Source organism: Mustela erminea, chromosome 21, assembly GCF_009829155.1.
Source record: "Mustela erminea isolate mMusErm1 chromosome 21, mMusErm1.Pri, whole genome shotgun sequence".
NCBI lineage: Eukaryota > Metazoa > Chordata > Mammalia > Carnivora > Mustelidae > Mustela > Mustela erminea.
This window is the reverse complement of record NC_045634.1, coordinates 23,974,302-23,995,344: the sequence shown is the minus strand read 5'-3', so window position 1 is coordinate 23,995,344 and position 21,043 is coordinate 23,974,302. Positions and strand designations below refer to the sequence as shown.

The 21,043-nt window shown below is 40.7% G+C and overlaps 1 protein-coding gene across 9 annotated transcripts in view; it reads right to left on the bottom strand.

Annotated features, from left to right (window-relative positions):
* The window catches only part of RBPMS (RNA binding protein, mRNA processing factor), a 171,680-nt gene that overhangs the window by 75,241 nt on the left and 75,396 nt on the right, over nt 1-21,043 (bottom strand). For all 9 annotated transcript variants that reach the window (XR_004282190.1, XR_004282194.1, XR_004282191.1 and 6 more), the window contains exons 3-4: nt 18,247-18,285; nt 16,945-17,007 (exon numbers count right to left, since the gene is read on the bottom strand). Coding sequence is in view for 5 of the 9 variants with exons in the window: in XM_032328937.1 (XP_032184828.1) it covers nt 16,945-17,007; nt 18,247-18,285 (102 nt within the window). In the remaining 4 variants the exon portion in view is untranslated. The remainder of the gene's footprint in view (nt 1-16,944; nt 17,008-18,246; nt 18,286-21,043) is intronic.

Here is a 21,043-nt window from a genome sequence, read left to right as displayed (position 1 = left end):
TAGGAGTAAAGTCCTCCGATTTAAAAAGAGCATTTTGGCTACGGGAAAGGAAATAACCTGGGGACCGCAAATCTTTCAACATATAAAAAATGAAGTTAAAAGAATTAACTTTTACCTTCTAGAAGTTAAAAACAAAAGTTAGAAATACAAATGGCTTTTGGAAAATTATTGATAGACAAGTCATTCCCATCAGAAAGGAGGAGGTAAATACATACTTTGGAGATACTCTCAAGTCTATGGGGACCATGATTTATTTACAGCTCTCTGAGAATTGTCAGCTTTCTCTTTCACAGGCGGCATAAAATATTCAGATTAGAAACAGACTCTAGGCAAGGTACATGCAAAAGTTTCCCTAGGAGTCTGAAAACAATTGCTACATTCAGTTGGAACCTTACAATGACTCAAGACAAGCCAAAAAGAAACATGCATCTGGGTCATCTGTTCTGGTGGAGACGAGGCTCAGAAACAAAAGTGTGGAAGGAAGTTAAAGGAAGAGCTACATGTTATAAACAGAAAAGATTGAAAGAAAGGAGATAAGGGACCTGGTGGGGGTGGGGGGTGTTGCCGGGAATCAACACAATTTCAAAAACTTGCTCCAATGCCCCATTTTTTTTTTTTTTATTCACCCATTTGACAGACAGAGATCACAAGCAGGCAGAGAGGCAGGCAGAAAGAGAGGGGGAAGCAGGCTCCCTGCTGAGCAGAGAGCCCGATGCGGGGCTCACTCAATCCCAGGAACCTGGAACCATGCATGACCTGAGGCGAAGGCAGAGGCTTTAAACCCACTGAGCCACCCAGGCACCCCTCAATGCGCCATTTCTGAAAACAAATGAGTAAAAATGTTCTACCACTTATGAAGTGTAAAAGTTTTCTATGACCATTTATAAAACTTAAAAAAAAAAAAAAAAAAAGGCAACAAGGGTGCCGTGGCTCAGTGGGTTAAGCCGCTGCCTTTGGCTCAGGTCATGATGCCAGAGTCCTGGAATCGAGTCCTGCATCGGACTCCTTGCTCAGCTGCCTCTCTGCCTGCTTGTGTGCTCTCTTTCTGACAAATAAATAAATAAATAAATAAATAAATAAAATCTTTAAAAAAAAAAAAAAAAACCACACAAAAACCCACCCCAACTTATCTAAATAAAGATCACAGAAGCACATTGCTGGCAGAGGTCTAGGTCAGGTTCTTTGACAGTAAGTCAGTAAGTCGTAGAGAGAGAGCAAAATAAAGCATGAAATTCACAGAATTTTAGGACTTAATTTTTGGGACCACCTAACCTAGCAGTTTTTCATGGTAGCATTCCTCACTGGCCGTTTCCCCCACCCACGCCAACTCCTTAGGGATATCTGGAAATGTGTGAGGGTGTTTGGGGCTGTTACAAGACTTGAGACCACATTGGCATTCAGTGGGCAGAAGGCAAGGATGTTAGAGTCCTGCTACAAGGGCAGTCTGACACTACAGCAATACAGTCTCGCTCAGAAGGCCAGTACCTTCCTCCACATAGACGGAGAAATTAAGATCCAATAAGTAATCCACCTAAATTCACAACTGACTGGGAGAATCCAGAATTCACTTTTTTTTTTTTTACGGTTTTATTTATTTGACAGAGATCACAAGTAGGCAGAGAGGCAGGCAGAGAGAGAGGGAGAAGCAAGCTCCCCACTGAGCAGACAGTCCAATATGGGGCTCGATCCCAGGACCCTGAGGTTATGACCGGAGCCCAAGGCAGAGGTTTTAACCCACTGAGCCACCCAGGCGCCCCTAAAGATTTTATTCTTGCGAGAGAGCAAGAGAGAGCAAGCAGGAATATGGGTGGGAGGAGGGAAGACGGAGAAGCAGGCTCCCTGCTGAGCAAGGACATCCCCCCCCAATGCAGGGCTTGATCCCAGGACCCTGGGATGGTGACCCATGAAGGCAGACACCCAACCAAGTCACCCAGGCGTCCCAGAATTCAATTTTCCGATTCCCATGATTGCGTGAACGTGTAATATTACAGTGCTGTAAAGCTATTTATCTGACAAAGACTACATTATCTTTCGAAAATAAGGGAGGGTGTTGTTCCGTTTCCACTGTGTTGAAACTTAGGTACGTGAGATTCGACAAGGAATGAGTAATTGAGAAGAAGCTGTCGTATGTAAACCATATTTCATACTTTCCCTAAATAAGGGCATTGCTTATAGAAACACCAGGATTGTTAACACAACAGCCTGTGCTGCTGGGCCACTGCCCACTGAGAAATTATCATAGCAATTATGCCTCCTTCTTTCTCTTAATCCAACTACCCCACAGTCCTCCCTCTGGATTTACCTTAGAATAATCTGATTTACTACTCATTATTCTCCTTGCCTAAACAGTCATTTAAAAAGAATGTGTCCCATTCTCTTAGTAATGCATCTCGATTACACTTGGAGAGACCCCTTTCCAAGAGCTCTCTGTACATATATGTGCCCTTGAACTGAAGTCAAGCTACGTATCCAAGGACAGATGCTCCACACTGCCTAATAGAATACTTTTCCAAGTGAATATTAGGTTTTTGGGGGTCCCATGTCCTTGTTTTTAACCCCTTAAATTAAAAAAAAAAAATCCGTATAATTTTGTTTCTAAACCACATGTTCCATAAAACACAATGAAACTAACCTGTTTTGAAAATTTTAGTGACAAAGGAATAGGTATCCACACCCAGCCCAGAAGGTCTGCAGAGGGTCATCCTTCATTTTTAAGCCTATGTAATTCCTCCTCTGAAAACACTGTGTGACAAGCGCAGTTCTCAGTGTTCTAATAGAATCAGCTTGGCCACAGCGGAGAAACCCATTATCACCCTTCACTAGCCATCCTGGGTCTGGAATAGAAGTGTTTTGATAGTATTTCCTAGTGACTGGGACACGTCCTAGAACACAATTTTTACCCTTGGCTTCACTTTTATTCATGCCAACAAACTACAGCATTCACATGCATACCCTCTAACTACCAAGCCAGAATCTTACAGTGAAAACCTGCAAAGTAGTTAAAAGAGGATGTATGCACCCCAACAACGAAGGGAGCAGAACCTTGTTTCTGCCCCCTAAGTACAGGAGTAGAAAACTGAGAGAAGATGGTCCTGGTGGGTCCCCTTTCCCTTACAGAGGAAGGTAGCAAAACACACACACACACACACACAAAAAAAAAAAACCCACAAAAATCCCAGAAAACCACTGGTTCTCCAAAGTATCAGCTAGAGTTATAGTGACAGTTACAAAAGAGACAACCCAATCCAAGCTCACAACTCATTCTGGATGGAACTTCCTCCCAAACACGCTTAAACTGTGGCAATGAGGAGTGGGTGCTTTGGACTCAAATCTCCCTCTGCTGCAGATCCTAGGAATGTTAACCTTTCTGAGCCTCACTTTCCTCAGTTATAAACTGGAAATCAATAGTCCATATTCCAGAGCTGCTTTTAAGAAAATGGTTCTTGGGTGCCTGGTGGCTCAGTTGCTTAAGCGTCTGCCTTCTGCCCAGGTCATGATCCCAGGGTCCTGGGATCGAGTCCCACATCGGGCTCCCTGCTCAGTGGGCAGCCCTATTTCTCTCTCTGCCTTTGCCCCTCCCCCTGCTCATGCTCTCTGTGTCTTCCTCAAATAAATAAAGTCTTTAAAAAAAAAAAAATAGTTCTTCATGTCTGTGGTTAACATTTGGCCTATGATAAACCTTCCTGGGGCCTAGGGCTCATCCCCTAAGGAGATACCGCCCCCTCAACGTGGACTGCTGACAATTACTTCTCTCTTTTGGCTTTTCTGGAAAAGGTGCTTCTACCACTTGTAAAAGGGAAGGAGAGTCATGACTGAACTGTAGGATTCCCGCAACTGGACGAAGCAGCAGGATTATCAGAGCTGTTGGCCAAATTAATGCTGTGCGGTTTCAAATTCTTCCTTTAGTCCACCTGGTTTCACTTCCCTCAGCCCGAGCCCCCCCATGCCCCCCCCCCCCATGCTTCAGGGAGCTGGTGATGGATGTCCTCCTCCTCTTGCCCATTTCTGTTCATTTACGCAGTTGAGCGGCTCTTGGGGTGCTGACTGCTAACCGCAGAGGCCAGATCCACTATCTGGGAGAATCAGGCGTGAGGCCTGCGGAGGTATCTGGAGCTCCGTCGGACTTGGCCGTCCACCCTACCTCAATTTCTTTTCTGCTAAAGCACACTTTTTGCGAGCCAGCCAGCCCCCGTGCCCAGAGCCGTGCCCCAGGAGAATCTGCTTTGTATAGGGTGACTGTAAAGTCATGACAGGGTCTTTGAAGAAGCTATAAACTCCATCTTAAACATGTCAACAGACCCCGAGTCAAACAGAGTTTATTTTCCAGAGGGCTGCGAGGGCACGATTGTTTGAACTCTTGCCACCAGGTTCTCAAACTGTCCTAACTTTTTAGGACAGGATGATCGAAAGACCTGGGCCCTCACAATGTTAGGAAAAGGAGGTCTCCACTTCTGGCATGGACAGTTACCCATTAAAGCGGTATTTTACAGTGACGCCTTGAAACCTAGGCCAGAGTGCAGATGGTGTTCTTTCATTCAGGAATCCTGACGTTAACATTTTTACTCCAAGGATTCTGAAGGTAAACAGAGGTCAACTCTTCTGGTCGGGACAAAGGCATTTCTTAGAAGCTTGAACACCCCAACACCAGATGTGGCTCGTGCTGCCAGCAGCCATTTACCGTGTAGTCCTAGGGCCGCCGCCTCTCCTGTTCTCCCAGTTGGGACAACAGCAGCCGTAAGCATCCTCCCTGCCCCCCCTTTCAGGGGGAAGGCAGTAGCTACATGACCGTCTTTTACCTTTTGGTCCCGCTACCTACTGAACGTTGGCACTCGAACAAATGGCACAACTAACAAAAGCTTAAAAGTAAGCAGATGCTAGGTAGTACCTGCATTTAGCTAGGTTTTTGATCCTCACGAGATCTTGAGGTGGGGTCAGGACAAACCTGGAATGGTCCACATCCACCTAATGGTGGCTTGTGACCATCTAGTCTGATATTTGTTGCTTCCATGGACACCCAAAACCCCTCGGCATTTTAATGGCTAACTTCACTTATTTGGGAAATCAACAAGTTCTGCCTCAAGCCTTAGGACTGTCCCAGCAAAAAATTTTGAGTTATAAAACATAATGCGTGTCAGTGTTAAGTGATTTCTAGGTAAAACGGTTTATCTCTGTAAAGCCCAGAACATGGGCTTACATCAGGGAGTCTGGCACGAAGGGAAAAAGAAAACATAAAACAGAAGAGATCACAACCCTATTCTTAGCCATAGTTTATGTTACTAAACCAGGCCCATTTAGAAAATATACTTCTTTGGTCACATAGTGTATCTGATGAGAAAACAAAGGTGTTTATGTGCAAATGTACTGTTGTAACTACAAAAAGATTAAATCCCTAATGAAGATTAATTAGGAGCATCACTTTCATAAAGGCCATACATGTGCTCCTACAGCTTGTACCAAGTACAAAAAAACAAAAAAACAAACAAACAAAAAAAAAACAAAAACAAGATCAAACTGGGAAGGGCAGAGTTTCTAAATATTTTCTAATTACATTTCTGATGTATCATTAATAGATGACCATACAGGTCCTTTAAGATAAAAGGGCTACAGGTTTCAAGGACAAGACCAATCATACTATTACAAACTAATCTTCTAATTATTGAAAAGGAGACCAACCTGCCTCTGTACCTAACACACATTAGGCACATGCCAGGCAAAATAAGAGGTATGTGTGTTTGTAGGAAATACCTTATGAATTCTGAGATATGTTAGATGTTGTGCAATATAAGGAGTCTTAGAATGATAAAAAACCAAGGATTCTATATCTAAGTAGAAAAACATATGAAGAGTAAGTTCTACTGGTAAAGTAGACAGACTAAAGTAAAAAATACATTTAACACACTCTAAGGGTCACCTAAAGTGCTTGTTGGTACATTTCAGGAACCATCTTAACTTTCTCTATAACTTCCTCTATCTCCTTTAAGGATAATTCTGCAAAGTTTACTTTAAGCCTTTACTGGTGGCTGATGCAGAAGAAAAAAATGAAGGAAGGAGAGAAAAACAAGTGTGGATATTAAACTCTACAACTGATAAAAAACAGGTGCTGTACCTTCCCAAAATCATTGTGCAAAGACTTCCATTTAAAGATCAGACATAACAGCCTCCAAGTATAATTGTGACAACAGCCCTGTTTCTGCTTTCCAGTTTTTGAGCAATGACCACCCTCCCTAGAAAAGAACCAGGCACATCTCCTACTCAATGTGCACACAACCTGTGCATAACCAAGAAGAGCTCATCCTAAGCCAAGTACCAGGAGGGAGTAAAAGATGCATATAAGCTTGGTCCTGACTATAGGCAGCACAATAGGGTAAGAGCAATTCTTTAAGAAGGAAGGCTGTATTACATTTAAAAATAAATATTAGAATAATCTTGAAGTCAACAACTTTATACCCTCAATTTTACTGAGGACAAAAATGAGTACCATCTACAGCAATACATTTTTTGGTCCTCAAAGTCACTGATGAATACCACTACAGATAAATCAATCCATGGGCGGGAAAAATCTATTCTCTGATGCATAAGGCAAAAATACAAAAAATAAGGAAAGAGGGTAGTATTTGCTCTGTAAACCTGTTTTTAAAAAAACTAAAATCAAAAACAAAAACCTTTATGAAGCTTCTTCCAACCAAGAGTTTGGGGCTCAGGCACAAATTAGTTGTAAAGAACGTGAACAGTTAAGTTCAAACTTTGGAGGTTCACTGCAAAGTACTTCCTGTGCTGCACAGAGAGCCAAAGGAAAGTGAGTCAAAACAGGTCTCGCCTCTGATCAACTTGCACTGGTTCTGATGCATCACCTCAAGTCTATTTACTGTTGACCTGATGGGCTGAGGCTAAACTTCTCCTTGCAAAAAAGTTTGTTCAACCATTAACTTAAGAAATCCCAATGGCTGCTGAATAAAATACTTTCTATGGAATGGATGTGGTGTCTTTGGTTTTAAAGAGATTCAACAGGAACCTGAAATGGACGAAGAAATGTACATGATCAGTTCCACAGAAAAGGGAGAGGTGGGGCTGTTTTTTGGGTTCCCTATATTTTGAAGGCTTGAATATATATTAAGGACAACACTGCAACTTCGTTTTCCAAAAAAGCTCCAAGAAAGGACTAATGAATCAATTTGTCATTAATTTCATTGTAATGTAGGTCAATGTTCAGAAGTACTCTGAACCCAGTGGAATGCGGAATTCCACAGACATTATTTTAAAATTAGACTGTCGCGAAGTGGGCTTAAGGAATAAAACCAATCCTTTGTGAAGATGATCATCCCAATTACCAGAATTTTTACTACTGAGTGGCCAGTGGCTTTAAAAAATATCTCATTTACTTTGAGATACATTTACGCCTTCTGAGATAGGTAGTATCAACAAAATGTTAACGGGAAGAAAACTGCGGTCCAGAGAAGGGTCTTGAATCCGTAGGTGGCAGAACCTGGATTTGAACCAGGTCAGCTTGATGGACACTTTTATTACACTTTGCCTAGAAAGCCTCCCAGACATAACTGGTTCCCAAGAAGAAACCTTCTCTGTTCTCTCTTAGCCTCAGTGTAGAGATTTAGTACCTTTTCACAGGTACCAACACAGTAATAATGTTCTGCACAGAGAACTACAAGTATACAGTACCTCTAATATCAGTGAGTTTCATTTTTAAGACTGTTTTAAGGATGTTTTTAGAATTTGGTGAACATGCCTATAGATCAACAAAGATGACCTGCTCAAGTATTGGAAAAGCAAACATCTTCCTACCACAGTTACCGAGGACCTTTCTAAACCTAAAAACCTCCAGGAGTCCTGTTATTCATTTGTGTAGCATTCTAAGATGTTTAAACAGCCTGATTTTCTTACACAACCTTGTTCGTTTTCATCGAGGTGTATCCATAACCTGTAACACCTTGAATATTTGTTTTTCGGCCTTCAGTTTAATGTCCATTTGCACATTACACTGGCCTTCTATGTGAATATTAAAATTCTTTGAAAAATTATACTGTAATATTGTGCGAACTCTAATTTTTATTATTATTTTTGAAAGTATAGAAACACTTTTGTACTTTGCCGATTTTTGCTCCTTTATTATAAACTAACCTTCCGCTTGAGAACATGGTGAATTCCGTTCCATTTAAATTTATTTTCATGTCCCATGTTTCCAAATTTACTTTTTAAGCTCTGTATATTTATTCATCCATTTATACTTTTTGAGTGCTGTCTTATGTAAAGCAAACAAAGGACAAAACAGATTAAAGCGATTCAAAACACAAGAGAACCACTGGTTACTAGTTTATACTAGGAATTTTCTACCCAACTTCATTCTCTAGGGGAATTATTCAGCTCTTTTAATTTTAAAACATTAATCTTTAAAATTAACTTGTCCCACAATCGCTAGGAAAAAAAAAAACACACTTACAAACCTTTTTTTCCAATGTCCAGGTTACTCAAGGTACCACTTAATTTTTCAATAATTCACTACTGAAATTTAATTTTTAGAGATTTTAATTCTAAAAATATACTTTTTTCCCCCTATAAATATTAGCCTTTTTAGACAGTATTATTTTTAAGATTTTAGATTAGTCAGTATAATCATGTTTCTTAGAACTGCTTTATTTCTGGGGCACCTGGCTGGTTCAGTGGCTGATTCTTGGTTTCAGGTCAAGATCTCAGGGTTTTGAGACGGAGCCACCCTTCCCCTGCTGCCACCGGGCTCTGGGCTGGGCCTGGAGCCTGCTTAAGACTCTCTCCCTCTGACCCTGTTGCTTATGCGGAAACATGTGCTCTCCCCACCACCCCCAAAGAACAAAAACACCAAAAACTATTTTCTTATTCCTAATCCCACAGTTACAATACATATTGTATTTTACATACAATACATACTTACAATACATACCGTATGTATATATGGTATGTATTGTGTGTGCGTATATATATATATATATATATGTATATACACACACACACACACACACATATATGGTATGTTTTGTAAATATGTATTGTATATATATCTAAAAATATGATCATATATATAATAAACATCTAAAATATATATAAATTTATATCTAAAATATATATATATCTCCCAATTTCAGAAGGATCTACTTTATTTCTCTATTTTATTTCTATTATAAAATAGATTCTATTTATTTCTATTCTCTATTTCTCTATTTACTCTATTTCTTCCCCCCTTATTTTTATGTACATAAAAATCCCTACTGTGGTTCTGTAAGTTTTTAATGTTTCTATGTAACAATTATTAAATAACCATTAAAAATGGCATGAAAATTTTATCCTAATTATAAAGAAAACACCTCATACTCTATGTATCTGTAAGGAAATAAGAACACAATCATTGACAAAGGTCTTGGCAAAACATCTTAGTCCATTTTAATGGGGTCAAGTCCCATTCCTATGCCCCAAGTCTATAAAATGTTCTAAAGCATTCCAGTTACAAAATAAGACAAAAGCTTTGTGGACCAAAAGTTGAAATCTGTGTAGATTATCATCAGAAACACAAAGCCAGTGTGGAACGGAGTGCTGGAACCCCTAGTCCTAAGGATGGTATGATCATTCACTAAGAATAAATAAATAAAAGTGATTTTATAATAAAGAGCAATTTACGGGGCCAAAATGTGCCGTACTGCAGGACAATCAGCAATGTGAACAGCCCAAAGAGCTTTCATTCTAAGACTTAGCAAAAAGATCCTAGCAAATAACTCATTCTTTGTCCTTGGTGTTCCACAAATACTGTATTTCCTACTTACATTTATGATAGAGGCAAATGGATTCTCAGCATTTCTGAAATACCCGGAGAACCATGCGGGGAAAGGTCAAGGTCAATAGAAGACAATATTTTTAAAAGGGAGTTCTCGGTTTAAGTAAGTTAGATCCTCAGAAAAGGCCGCGATGCAAAGGCTGAAGGCTGTTTCACACAGCCATGTAACATCTGATGAACTCGAGATTTCCACATACACTTATCACTGGAGTAAACCAGTTTATTTGGGAGAATCTGTGGCTCTTCCTGCTTGTTTCCCTGGGAAAAGGATGATGCTAACATTTTCTGGCTACTTTTCTTTCTTTAAACTTCTTCAGGATTTCTTTTAGTAGCATTGCCGTTTCCAGTGTCTTATGTGAATGCTTAGTAGATTTAAATAACTCACTTTTCGGGGCGCCTGGGTGGCTCAGTCGGTTAAGCGTCTGCCTTTGCCTCAGGTCGTGATCTCCCTCGCCTCCCTGCTCGCTCTCTGTCTCTCAAATAAACAAGATCTTTAAAAATAATCTAGTTTTCTTCAAGCGAAGACTCTAATTAGATATTTAACAAATTCCTCGCATTCATCTTCATTAGTTGTTTTTCAGAAAAACTTGTAAATCATGTTGCTGCATTAACCTAGGGAGGTTGTAGAACCATCCAAAAATGCAGGACCATCATAAAGAAAAGCAGAGAAAAATGATCTGACAGACTCTAGAACCTTTAAACAGTCACACCACTGAGCATTTACTATTTTTAATTTTTAACATTGTATTCGGGTTCTGAGTCACTTTTGGTGGTGTCAACTGTTGTGGAAGCCTATCTCAAACTCTGTTGAGGGCGCTAGGTGGACTGAGCTGTTTGTCAAGCCCCAAGCATGCAGTCACTGGGAGAAAGAGAAGAGACCAACAGCCCCGCATCACGGCAGCTCTATACCGACTGGCACAGACCCAGCCCCCAGCCCAGTGACGTCAAATGGCTGTTTTAGAACTTTGCAAGTCAAGAGTCAGCAGTTATAAACAGATTTAACAGATAAACATTAGATTGGACTCATGATCTCATCTGGCAGCCTTGCATATTTCCCATCCAAAAGTCCCAGCTGGGATCACACTAATTGGGCCTCTTCAACCACATTGAGCAACAGGCGAAGAGAAATTTAAGGAGAAAATTTTAAAACTGATAAGAAACATATTGACAGAGTGCCTGGTGAGGGGGAGCTGACACAGGCCATCTGGATGCTTGTGTCTGTGAAACCTTTTGTTTAGTGGAAATAATTCACCTAACTCACAAGCTGTACAAATATTAAGATCAAAAGTCCTAACTTGCACAACCTGTCAGGAAAACCTGTGATACAGGAAACAGAGACTGTTGTCCAGACTTCTGCTAAACCAAAGCCAGAATGTCTTTGTGTGATCACGGCAGATCTTGACTGCCCTGGAGTCCCTCTACACTCAAAAGAGTTTGTACCAGCACTTTATGGCCACATCTTTTGACCATGCAAGTACACTCCTGGTAGAGGTTCACGTCTAGAACATTTGCAAGTGCTTTTGCTTGGTGATTTCCTTTTAACACCTTTGGAAGTGAATAATACCCCCACCCATGATGAGAAGCCTGGTCTAGAACAAACGGATTAATTATACCATACTGTTTAGTAACTGGATAGCTGGAAGAGTTCAAGCTATACAACAAAATTGAAATTATGCCCAAGGCTGGAATAATTGTGATATAAATAACCATAGTGTTTACTTTAATACCAGGAATTTATGGGGATGGAAAAGACAGTTTCCCTGATTAGATGGGCTATTTTTTAACACGTGACACTATCAAGTGCATTTTCAACATGCTTTCTTACAAATTATTAAGGATTTTTCTAAAAATTCTTTATATGTGCTACTGAATTGATAACATTTCCTTAATCGTTAAGAATTTAATACTACATATCCTCAAATCCTCTTCATTTTCCACTTATTAAGGCTTCTTCGCATTCAAAGTCTGTGTGACTGCCACGTTTTCCGCTCTGAAACCAAACTACCCTTCAATCTCTATTCCAAAGTCTTTTTAGACCTTGAGAAACTACCTTTCCTTCATGTCTTGATGGCATCTTGTACAGAAAAGAATATAAAGCCTAAGTCTTATTTACCCAATGGCTGGCTTTTCCCCCAACCTTTATTTTATTAACAGGTAAACTAAACTAACGGTTACAGTACTATTTATTAGAACTGCCATCACAGAAGAGAAAGCTTACTAATCCCTGTTAAAAGAAACATTTTAAGTCATGTGAGATTCGAAAAGAACCCAAATGTACTATTGCAATCAGTCAGTAAGTATTTATCAAGAACCCAATGATCCCTTCATACCTATTAGGATGATCACAATTTAAAAAAACAACAAGTACTGGTGAGGATATGGAGAAACTGGAACCCTTTATATTATTGGTGGGAATGTAAAATGATGCAGCTACTATGGAAAGGTCTGGAACTTCCTCAAAAAGCTAAAGCTAAAATTACCATATGACTCAGCAATTCTGCTCCTAGGTATATACCAAAAGTAACTGACAACAGGGACTCAAATAGAAACTTGTACACCAATACTCACTGGAGCTTTATTCACAAGAGCAAAAAGGTGGAAATAACCCCAAGTGTCCATCAACTTGAATGGATAAATAAAAGGTGGGAGATCCATATAATGGATCTTCAGTCCAAAAAAAGGAATGATGTTCTGATACGTGCTACAACATGGATGAATCGAGAAAACATTATACTGAAGAAAGAAGTCAGACACAAAAGGACAAATATTTCAATATCCAGAATAGGTGAATTAATAGACTGAAAATAGATCAGAGGTTACCAGGGGCTAAAATAAAGGAGAAACTGAGAAGTACTGATTAATGGTTACAGAGTTTGTTTGGGATGATGAAATTTTTTGGAACTATGGAGCAGTGATGGTGGTACAACACAGTGAATGTAATGGATGCCAATGAATTGTGCACTTAAAATATCATTAAAATGGCAAACTTTTATAATATATAACATACCCCAAACCACTGAATTGCACACTTCAAATGGGTTTTATGTTATAGGAGTTGTAACTCAAACTTTTAGAAAAGAATCCAACACACTAGGGCTTGCAATGATAATTGGGATCATTTATATCAAACAGTCTAAAATCTGAGAGTAAAGCAGTTACTGTGCTCATCCAGGCAATGTTTAGTTGTGAAAGCAACTTGCAGTGATGTCCATTGTTTGAGGACATCAGACTTCTCTAATTCTGATACAATAATTTACAAGAGTCTATGATAAAACCTAGCTCAATAACAACTATTTAAATACAAAATACAATATATATATCACAAAATATGTGTTAATTGACTTTAATTGACTATGGTATCAATAAAGCTTCTGGTCAACAGTAAGCTATTAAGTTTTGGGAGAAATAAAAAGGGTGTGTGTGTGTGTGTGTTTTGTTTTTACTCAGGAAGTGGTTTGCACCCTTGATCCCTGTGACGTTAAAGGGTCAACTGTACCTTAGAGGAATGATTCCCAAACACCAGTGTAAGACAACACCTGTGACGGAAACTTACACAAGCAAGGACCATGACAAGCCTATTGATCTGAAGTATTAACTACAAATCACTCTTATTTCTTAAAACAAGATTTTAACTAGGCAACAGGGGCAATACTGGGGTCTTGGCAGTTGGCAGGAAGCCAGGGATGGCCTATTCTCACTTCTGCTCAGGGTTTTCACCTGTATGCCTACTCTATTTTTTTTTTAATTTCCACAAATTTTACTATAGCAGGCTAACTCTCAATCTCACTCACCGTATTTGATTTACACTCCAAAATTACAAACAAATCCTAAAAATAGCTGGATACTTTGGAATATTAACACCACCTTCATGGGAAATAGAAAACTGCCCGTATGGAAATTACAAACGTGCAGGAAGGGTGAAGGGTAGGTCAGATATTTTGTTGTCAGGTTCAAGAATGAATGGGGTTTCTAATCATGTGGATTAATGGGACCATAGATAACCTGAAGGGAAGTCTGGGTTTTGGTTATTTTTAGCTTAATTTGGGAGTTTTTGCTGTAAAAACAAAATATACTATATTTACTTTAGAAGATTTGAGTAACCTCTTGATGAAAGTTCAGTGTTACCGCTTAATTCAATCTGAGCATGTTTTTCCATAAAATTATCAAATTGATGCATAATCCAAAAATGAAAGAAAATAGATTTTTAAAAAATCAGGCATTTGGGAGAAGACTAATTATTAATACTAATAACTGAACCAAACAGTAACCAAGACAGAGGAGGAGGCGTGGAGAAGTGGTTCGTGACACCATGAACTGTTCTATCTAGATAGAGTTCCTTACCGGACTGAGGCTTTAGTTTCTCAACAGTGGAATGAAACAAAACATGACAACATGGAACTTTCCCCCAAAGGAGTGTGAGGAAACACTTCTAAGAGAAGGCTGAACAAATGACATGAGGGGAATAAATTTTGTAATGGCTATGAGCCTCGTATGTTTTTAATTCACCAATTAGAAAGATGACCTGAAAAGAGCATAATATGTTGGGCCACAGAGAAAAGCTGTCAGCTTCGTGATTAAGTAAATTATCCCGAATGGGCCCATTTTCTCTGTAGAGAAAAGAAACCCTGCCCCACTGTCACACAGGCCAAACTTTATCATGGCCATTTGTCCTGGACGATCTAAGTTAAATAGTCTGTCACTGCCATCAGGAAAAATGCAGCAGCTTTCCATGGACCAAGCGATCAGCAAGATGTTGAACAAAGCAGACAGGACAAAGATGCAGAAGGCTTCCTTCAAGTTGTAGCTTTAAACCTAAGCTTCCTGACAGAGCCATCCATCCTTTCAAGGTCTCTGTTCCCAGAACAAAAGGATGGTTTCTAAGGTACAAAGACCTCTAATACCTTATATATAATAAAAGTTAAACATGTCAAGAAATCAAGCATGAGCTCAGTAAATGCCTACACTCACGAGTCAGCCTCTGAGCAGAACAGAGCTCAGGTTCAGTAATTCACAAATAGTAAGTTACCCTTAGATCCACAGAATTTGAACAGTTTCACTTGGAGTTCTTCCCAAGTTATTAATACATGAGCAACAAAAGAACATTAATGACTAAGGGAAACGAAGCTGCTAAAGGAAAGCTCACTGCCAATGAAAGAGGAAGAGCCAACCTAAAACCAGATGTCAGGACACGCAAGCACAATGACCTGGGGCCGGCTGGCCGAGGGATGGACTTGGAACACGTCACCTCCACTGCTATGGCACAGGAGGGCTCCAAACCTGATTCTTGGAATGGATATAACCCTTGTGCACCAAGAAATATTGAAATTGTTTGCTATACTCCCGCTTACTGAGGCAAGGAAACACAGTTTATGACCATTTAGACAGTTTGAAAACAAGCTTCCATCAAACAGAAACACAAACTCTAGCCCGTAAGAGAAAGTTGCCTTCGTCAGATGACGGAAGTCACTCTAAAAGCCTAGTGCTCCTCAGACAGTCAAGGCAGGCCGCAGAGAGCCAATTCTGTAAACAACCTTCAACTGCTGTTACTTCCTTTAGAAGAACAGTGAAAACAACATGGTGAACACTTAACCTCACATAATTTTGAAGGACCCAGAGTAGTTCTGTAGTTAGAAACGTGCTACCTGGTAAGAATAAAATACCAGGATCTAAATAAAAGCCTAGATTTATTGAAAAACTTAAAATCTGGTTATACTGAGAAAATTCTGGCTCCATCTATGTAATGTATGTAAAAATCAAAACAATTTTTATATCAAAATATTCAGTCATACACTGTGTTTCACTGTGTACCACTGGTACACAATTGGTTTGTATTTCGTTCTGTGGAAGACAAACAGGTTAAGGCAGCAGTTTCTCTGACCAGAAGGTTATTCGCCCAAATCCAGGAAAATCCTGAGCTCTTCGGAGTTCCTGGATTCCCAAGACGTTCATGAAAAACCAATAGTAAGAAGCAAACCATGTCTTCTGAGAGTGTGTACAGTTTTTTTCAAAGCCTGAAAACCTTTCTCAAGATTGTGTCACAATGACACCATTATGCTGAGGAAACAGACCCCTCTGGAGGTCTTTCCCTGCGGCCTCCAAGTCTCCAGGATACCATGTCTCTCCCACAGCCCTCCCTCAGGACAGTCTGCTCTAGCATCCAGGGGCTCAAAGGAGCAGCTGGGAGCGGCACCTGTAGATTCCATAGCAACACAAGGGCCTACACTATGACCCTCAGATGGCAACCAGTCAAGTGGCCACTTGCCTTTTAAGAAGCACCCTAAACTCTTTTGGCCGCCTTCATCGACCCTGATTTCATGGTCACTTAGGCCGACGGCCTGGAGCAGGAGGGAGCCAGACTTCTTCCCTCCAACTCTTCACCTCAGGAGCAGCCCTCAGCATCTGGAACTCGGATTCTGCTTCCTTTCACCTTCTCTCAGCTGGGTTCCCCTTAAATTGTTTTGGTTTTCAGCACACTAAAGTGGAAAAATATTTTCTAAAATGAAGCTGGCAAAAGCTTCAAAACATATGGCAGACAAGATGCCTACAAACCCAAACAGGTACCTCCACTCAACGCAACTGACAACCATTTGCTACAGCACAATGCAGAATGTCTTTGGGGAAAACAGTGAGAGTAAAGACTATAACCTTAAAAAAACAAGACCAAAAAAAAAAATCCACCAAACAACAACAACAACAACAACACACACACACACACACACACACACACACACACACACACAAACTCACACAGCTAAATGGAAACCTCATATGAGAAGGAAAGCCAAGTCTTTGTCTACTCTTGGGTTAGGTTTGATCTCTGAGATATGACAATGGCTAAACCAAGCTGCACATTATCATGGGCGGTGACCAAGCTCAATTAGATTAAGACATTGGCAGGTATTTTGAGCATTACAGTAAAAGTTGGAGAAGAGCAAAGCATTATTCAGTAGTTTGCACATCGGACCATGATTCAAGGAAAAATCTCTTCAGATGGCTAATTAAATGGATGAATCCTCCTATCAGAATGAGCAGTCATATTCCCTCCATGTGATGTCCTGTCCAAAGAGCTTCTACTGCCTCCCACCACCACCTCACAAGGAAACACCGAAGATGACATTATTACTACTTACATTCAAAGCATTCTTTGCAGCTTCTGCTTCTGAGCGACTGTCAAAACTGACAAAACCTACGGGCTGAGGAAAGAAAAAAAAATATGAACAAAAAACAAATCAGGAGATTATCTATTTTTCTGGGTCAAAGGTGATGTCAAACCAAAAAGAGCTAAGATAAAGAAATGACCACAGGCAATGGGTAGAAATAAGAAAGCCAGTTCAAAAGAATCATGACGCAGTGGCTTAGCCAAATTTCTAACATGAATCAAAAGGGATTGTGAGAGTGGTTCTTCAAGGGCACAGCTGGGGATTTAGAGAATCATAAAAAAAAAAAAATTCTAGAAGGGATTGGAAGGCGAGCAGCAGTGGACAAGAAAATAGAGGAAAACTTGGGTCGAGAGGCTCTACTTTCCTAAATCAAATTCACTGTACCTCAGTTTCTTCATCTTTTAAAATGGAAAGAGAACCGAATCACCTTTCGGTACACTGTAAGTGCAAGGAATACGATGACACAACGACACAAGCCCTGTACACGCTCACCGCATGATCAGAACTATAAAATGCACATTTCCAGCTCAAATCCCAAGGGATACCCTTAAAACGTCTTGTGTTTAACTAGGTGTGTGAACCAAATCACCCCTCTCTCAAGAGAGGGGTGCTAATCCCTTTGGACTCCATCTTTCAGTCCAGAAAGTAGCTCGGAACATAGCTTATTCCTGACGAATCAGAGAATACCTTACCGAGAGACAAAAAGCGACTGAGAGGTGAGTACGCTGGGTATTCAGCATTTTTTTTGGGGGGGGAGGGAGCCTAAAGCCAAGTATTTCAAGCAGTCTGTGGAAACTATCAGGGTCACGGACTACCACTCTCTATCCTGCCCCTTCTGTGCTCTACCCTAGACTTGGGACTCTGCCTGTGGTTATCACGAGTTGGAAACACAGCATGATTCTCCACCAACAGATACTTACACGCACTGTGAACGTTTGCCTGTTTAGCCTTGTTTTTTAAAAAAGGAAGGATGGGGAATAAAAGGGGGTTTGCATGATTTCTTTTCAATATAAGGACCAATCCCAATATAATCATGCTGTCGGTCTTCCTCAGGGATGGTCCCAGACATCCCAACTGGAGACAACGGAATTGTAAATCATTTTCCTGTGCTAATTCCTAACTAATCTCACACTGAATTTTAAATCAACAACAAAAATTAAATCCTGATGAGAATTACAAAGGAGAATGCTGAGACCCAGGAACGTTCTAGAAGAAAATCAATTCAAATTTATTGTGGAAGTGATCATTTACACGCAAGTTTGAAATTCTTACCTGCTTAGATGTGAGCTTTATAAGAGAACCCTCGTAGCCCTGAAAATTAAGAACCAAATTTAGACGAAAAAATTACTAAGAAAAAAAAAAACTGTAATAGCATCCTGCTCAAGTAAAAATAAGTCCATTATGACTACTGACGAACTCTTCTTACGAATGCCTCAAAGTAACTGAGAAGGCAGATTTTACAGACATAAGCATATATGTGCCGATCCTTCTATCCTTAAGGCCTAAAACAAATCATACCTTGAAATTTATGCACATTATCTAGGTTTTCCTCTCTTTTTTTCCATGAAGTCGTACAATGGTAGGAAAACAGGTTCTTCTGTCAACAGATCTTTCTGATTTTACAGAATTAGAATAGTGAAGGGAGTAAATTTAATAAGACAGGAAGGTAAGTATGTCAGGACTTGGTCATGTGTTTGCAATAAAATAACATTAAAACATTAAGAATGTCCTATGTAGAACTTATTACTCGAAATTTCAAAACTGCCAGGAAAAGTTACACAGGTAGCGATACTAAATTCTGCTGAGTTATTTTGCTTAACTTCCTGAAGCAGCTAGTTTTCACGCTGGGATTCTGACTGGGACGTTACAAAAGTCCCCTGTAGGGCTCTTACTCCAGCCCATCCTCAAGGAGGATAGAAACCCTCCCTTTGCACTCCCTCCCGTCACCCCTCCTGGCTCCTCAGGAGAAGGATAACAAAGTGTGTTTATTTCTGAAAATAATCAATGGCTGGTGGCTTGCCCTGATGGATGACACAGGGGGAAAAACACCACTTGACATGACTGACCACTGCACCGATCAGTGCCAAGACAGATTTGCAGACTGGGGTCAACCTCCGGGGACTTTAATTAAAAGAGGGTTGTTAGGAATGTACCAGGGTCCTGACTCTTGCGTTGGGGTTTCTGGGCAGGCTGTTGGGACTGATTCATCCTCCTATCTTCCCAGCAGAGAACTATGTTACCAATTAGCTACTGTAAACATTTTACCTCAAAGACCTTGAGCTCTTCTGGCCAGAGAGGTCATGATTCACGGCCCTGTCTCTTCCTTTCTCAAGGTGCTTTCTCTCCGAAAAACCTGGAGGTTTAAACACCCTGAAGGCCTCAGAGGCAAAGGACAAATGGATATTTCACTCAAGCACGTCACCACCAGTGGCAATGAACTGTGCTCTCTCACAGACTACTTCGGCACGGACGGCAGTCAGACTGTGTGGGTTTGAATCCTAGCCCTGCCATTTATGAAGTGTGACCTTGAGCAAAATTTATTCAGTTGCTCTAAGTCTCCTTTTCCTCACTGGAAGAACGGAGGCTACCCCCCTTTAAAGGGTTATGATAAAAATTAAATGGAGTAATTCATAGGAGGGGCTTGCTGGCTAAATCTCCAGTATTTTGTCCATTAAGAAGATCAACTCGCTTCAAAAGTCCCCATCTGCCTGGATGGCTCAATCCTAAGCGTCTGCCTTCGGTGCAGGTCATATCCCAGGGTCCTGGGATCGAGCCCCGCATCCCGCTCCCTGCTCAGTGGGAAGCCTGCTTCTCTCTCTCTCTCTGTCAAATAAATAAAATCTTAGAAAAGTCCTCATCCGACAAAAGGGACAAATAGTAAAAATGGGAACCCTGCAGAAGATACTCGGGAAATTCTACGAAGCCAAACCCCATCCCCAGCGTCTTCTCTTCCTTTCCCACTGCCTTGCGGCTGACCTCACGTCTAACCCTTCTATTTCCCCCTATGCTGTCATCACTGTTCAAGTAAGAGGACGGGTGCCGGAACAGAGGTAGCTCTGTTATTACACTATGACCTTCCCAGCACAGAAGGTAGACTCTTCGCTTTGCTGGCTTTAAACTGGCTGCCCCTCCCACCTTTCTGCCTCTCCTACCCAGCTGTTTCCAGCGGTCACATCGCTCTCCCCTTAAAGGCTAGATCCTGTCCCTCAACCTGTCTTGCCTCTGTGGCTAGGGTCCTGCTTCAACAAGATGGAGCTTTCATCATTAATCAGGACGGTCTGCCACCTAATCCTAAGGGGGCCCCTGGCCAGGCACTGCTGCTACCATGTTCTCAGGGACCAGACACAAGCCCTCAATTTATCATGACTTCCGGGTGTTCCCCTTGAGGGCCGAGGCCTCCAGCCCACAAACCTCCCAGTCCCAGTTTTCTCTTACTCTCCATAGGTTAGCCTTCAAGGTTTCTCCTTGGCAGCATGATTATTTCAGCTTTTGTCCCATTTCCTGTTACGTTTTCAATTCTAGCAACATTAACTATCTCTCAAGTGATTGTATCTCAGTAGTCCCCATGGACAGGCAACTGAATTAAAATACTACACTGTGTACCAGCATAACAAGGAATTCCTTAAAAGTTCATTTTACTTTGTTTGAAATTTAGGACATTATTCCTACAGAAAAAATAATGGTGGTCAGGTTCTCAATCTGGTTTATGAAAGTGTAATCAACTTACTAGTCTCCAAAGAAGAATATTAGCAATATTTCAACTAATAAGAAACCTTACAGAACAGGCCTTGACTTGGGTTATTTTACTGGGAATATTATATGGAACAGGAATTGATAGTGTTTTTGGTGAGCAGTACTCAGAAGAACACTCCCATTGGCAAATGATAAACAGGAAGGACACTAAAACTGTTCAAAACAGAGCCAGACACATGTCCCCATTACTGGGAAGCAAAGAGACTTCCTAGATCAGCTATTGGGAAGGACAAAAGGCAATTTCAGTCTTTCCTGAGACTGCACACCTGAACTGAGTTGTTAAATCTCTTTTACTAACTAAACTTTAAAGGGGGGG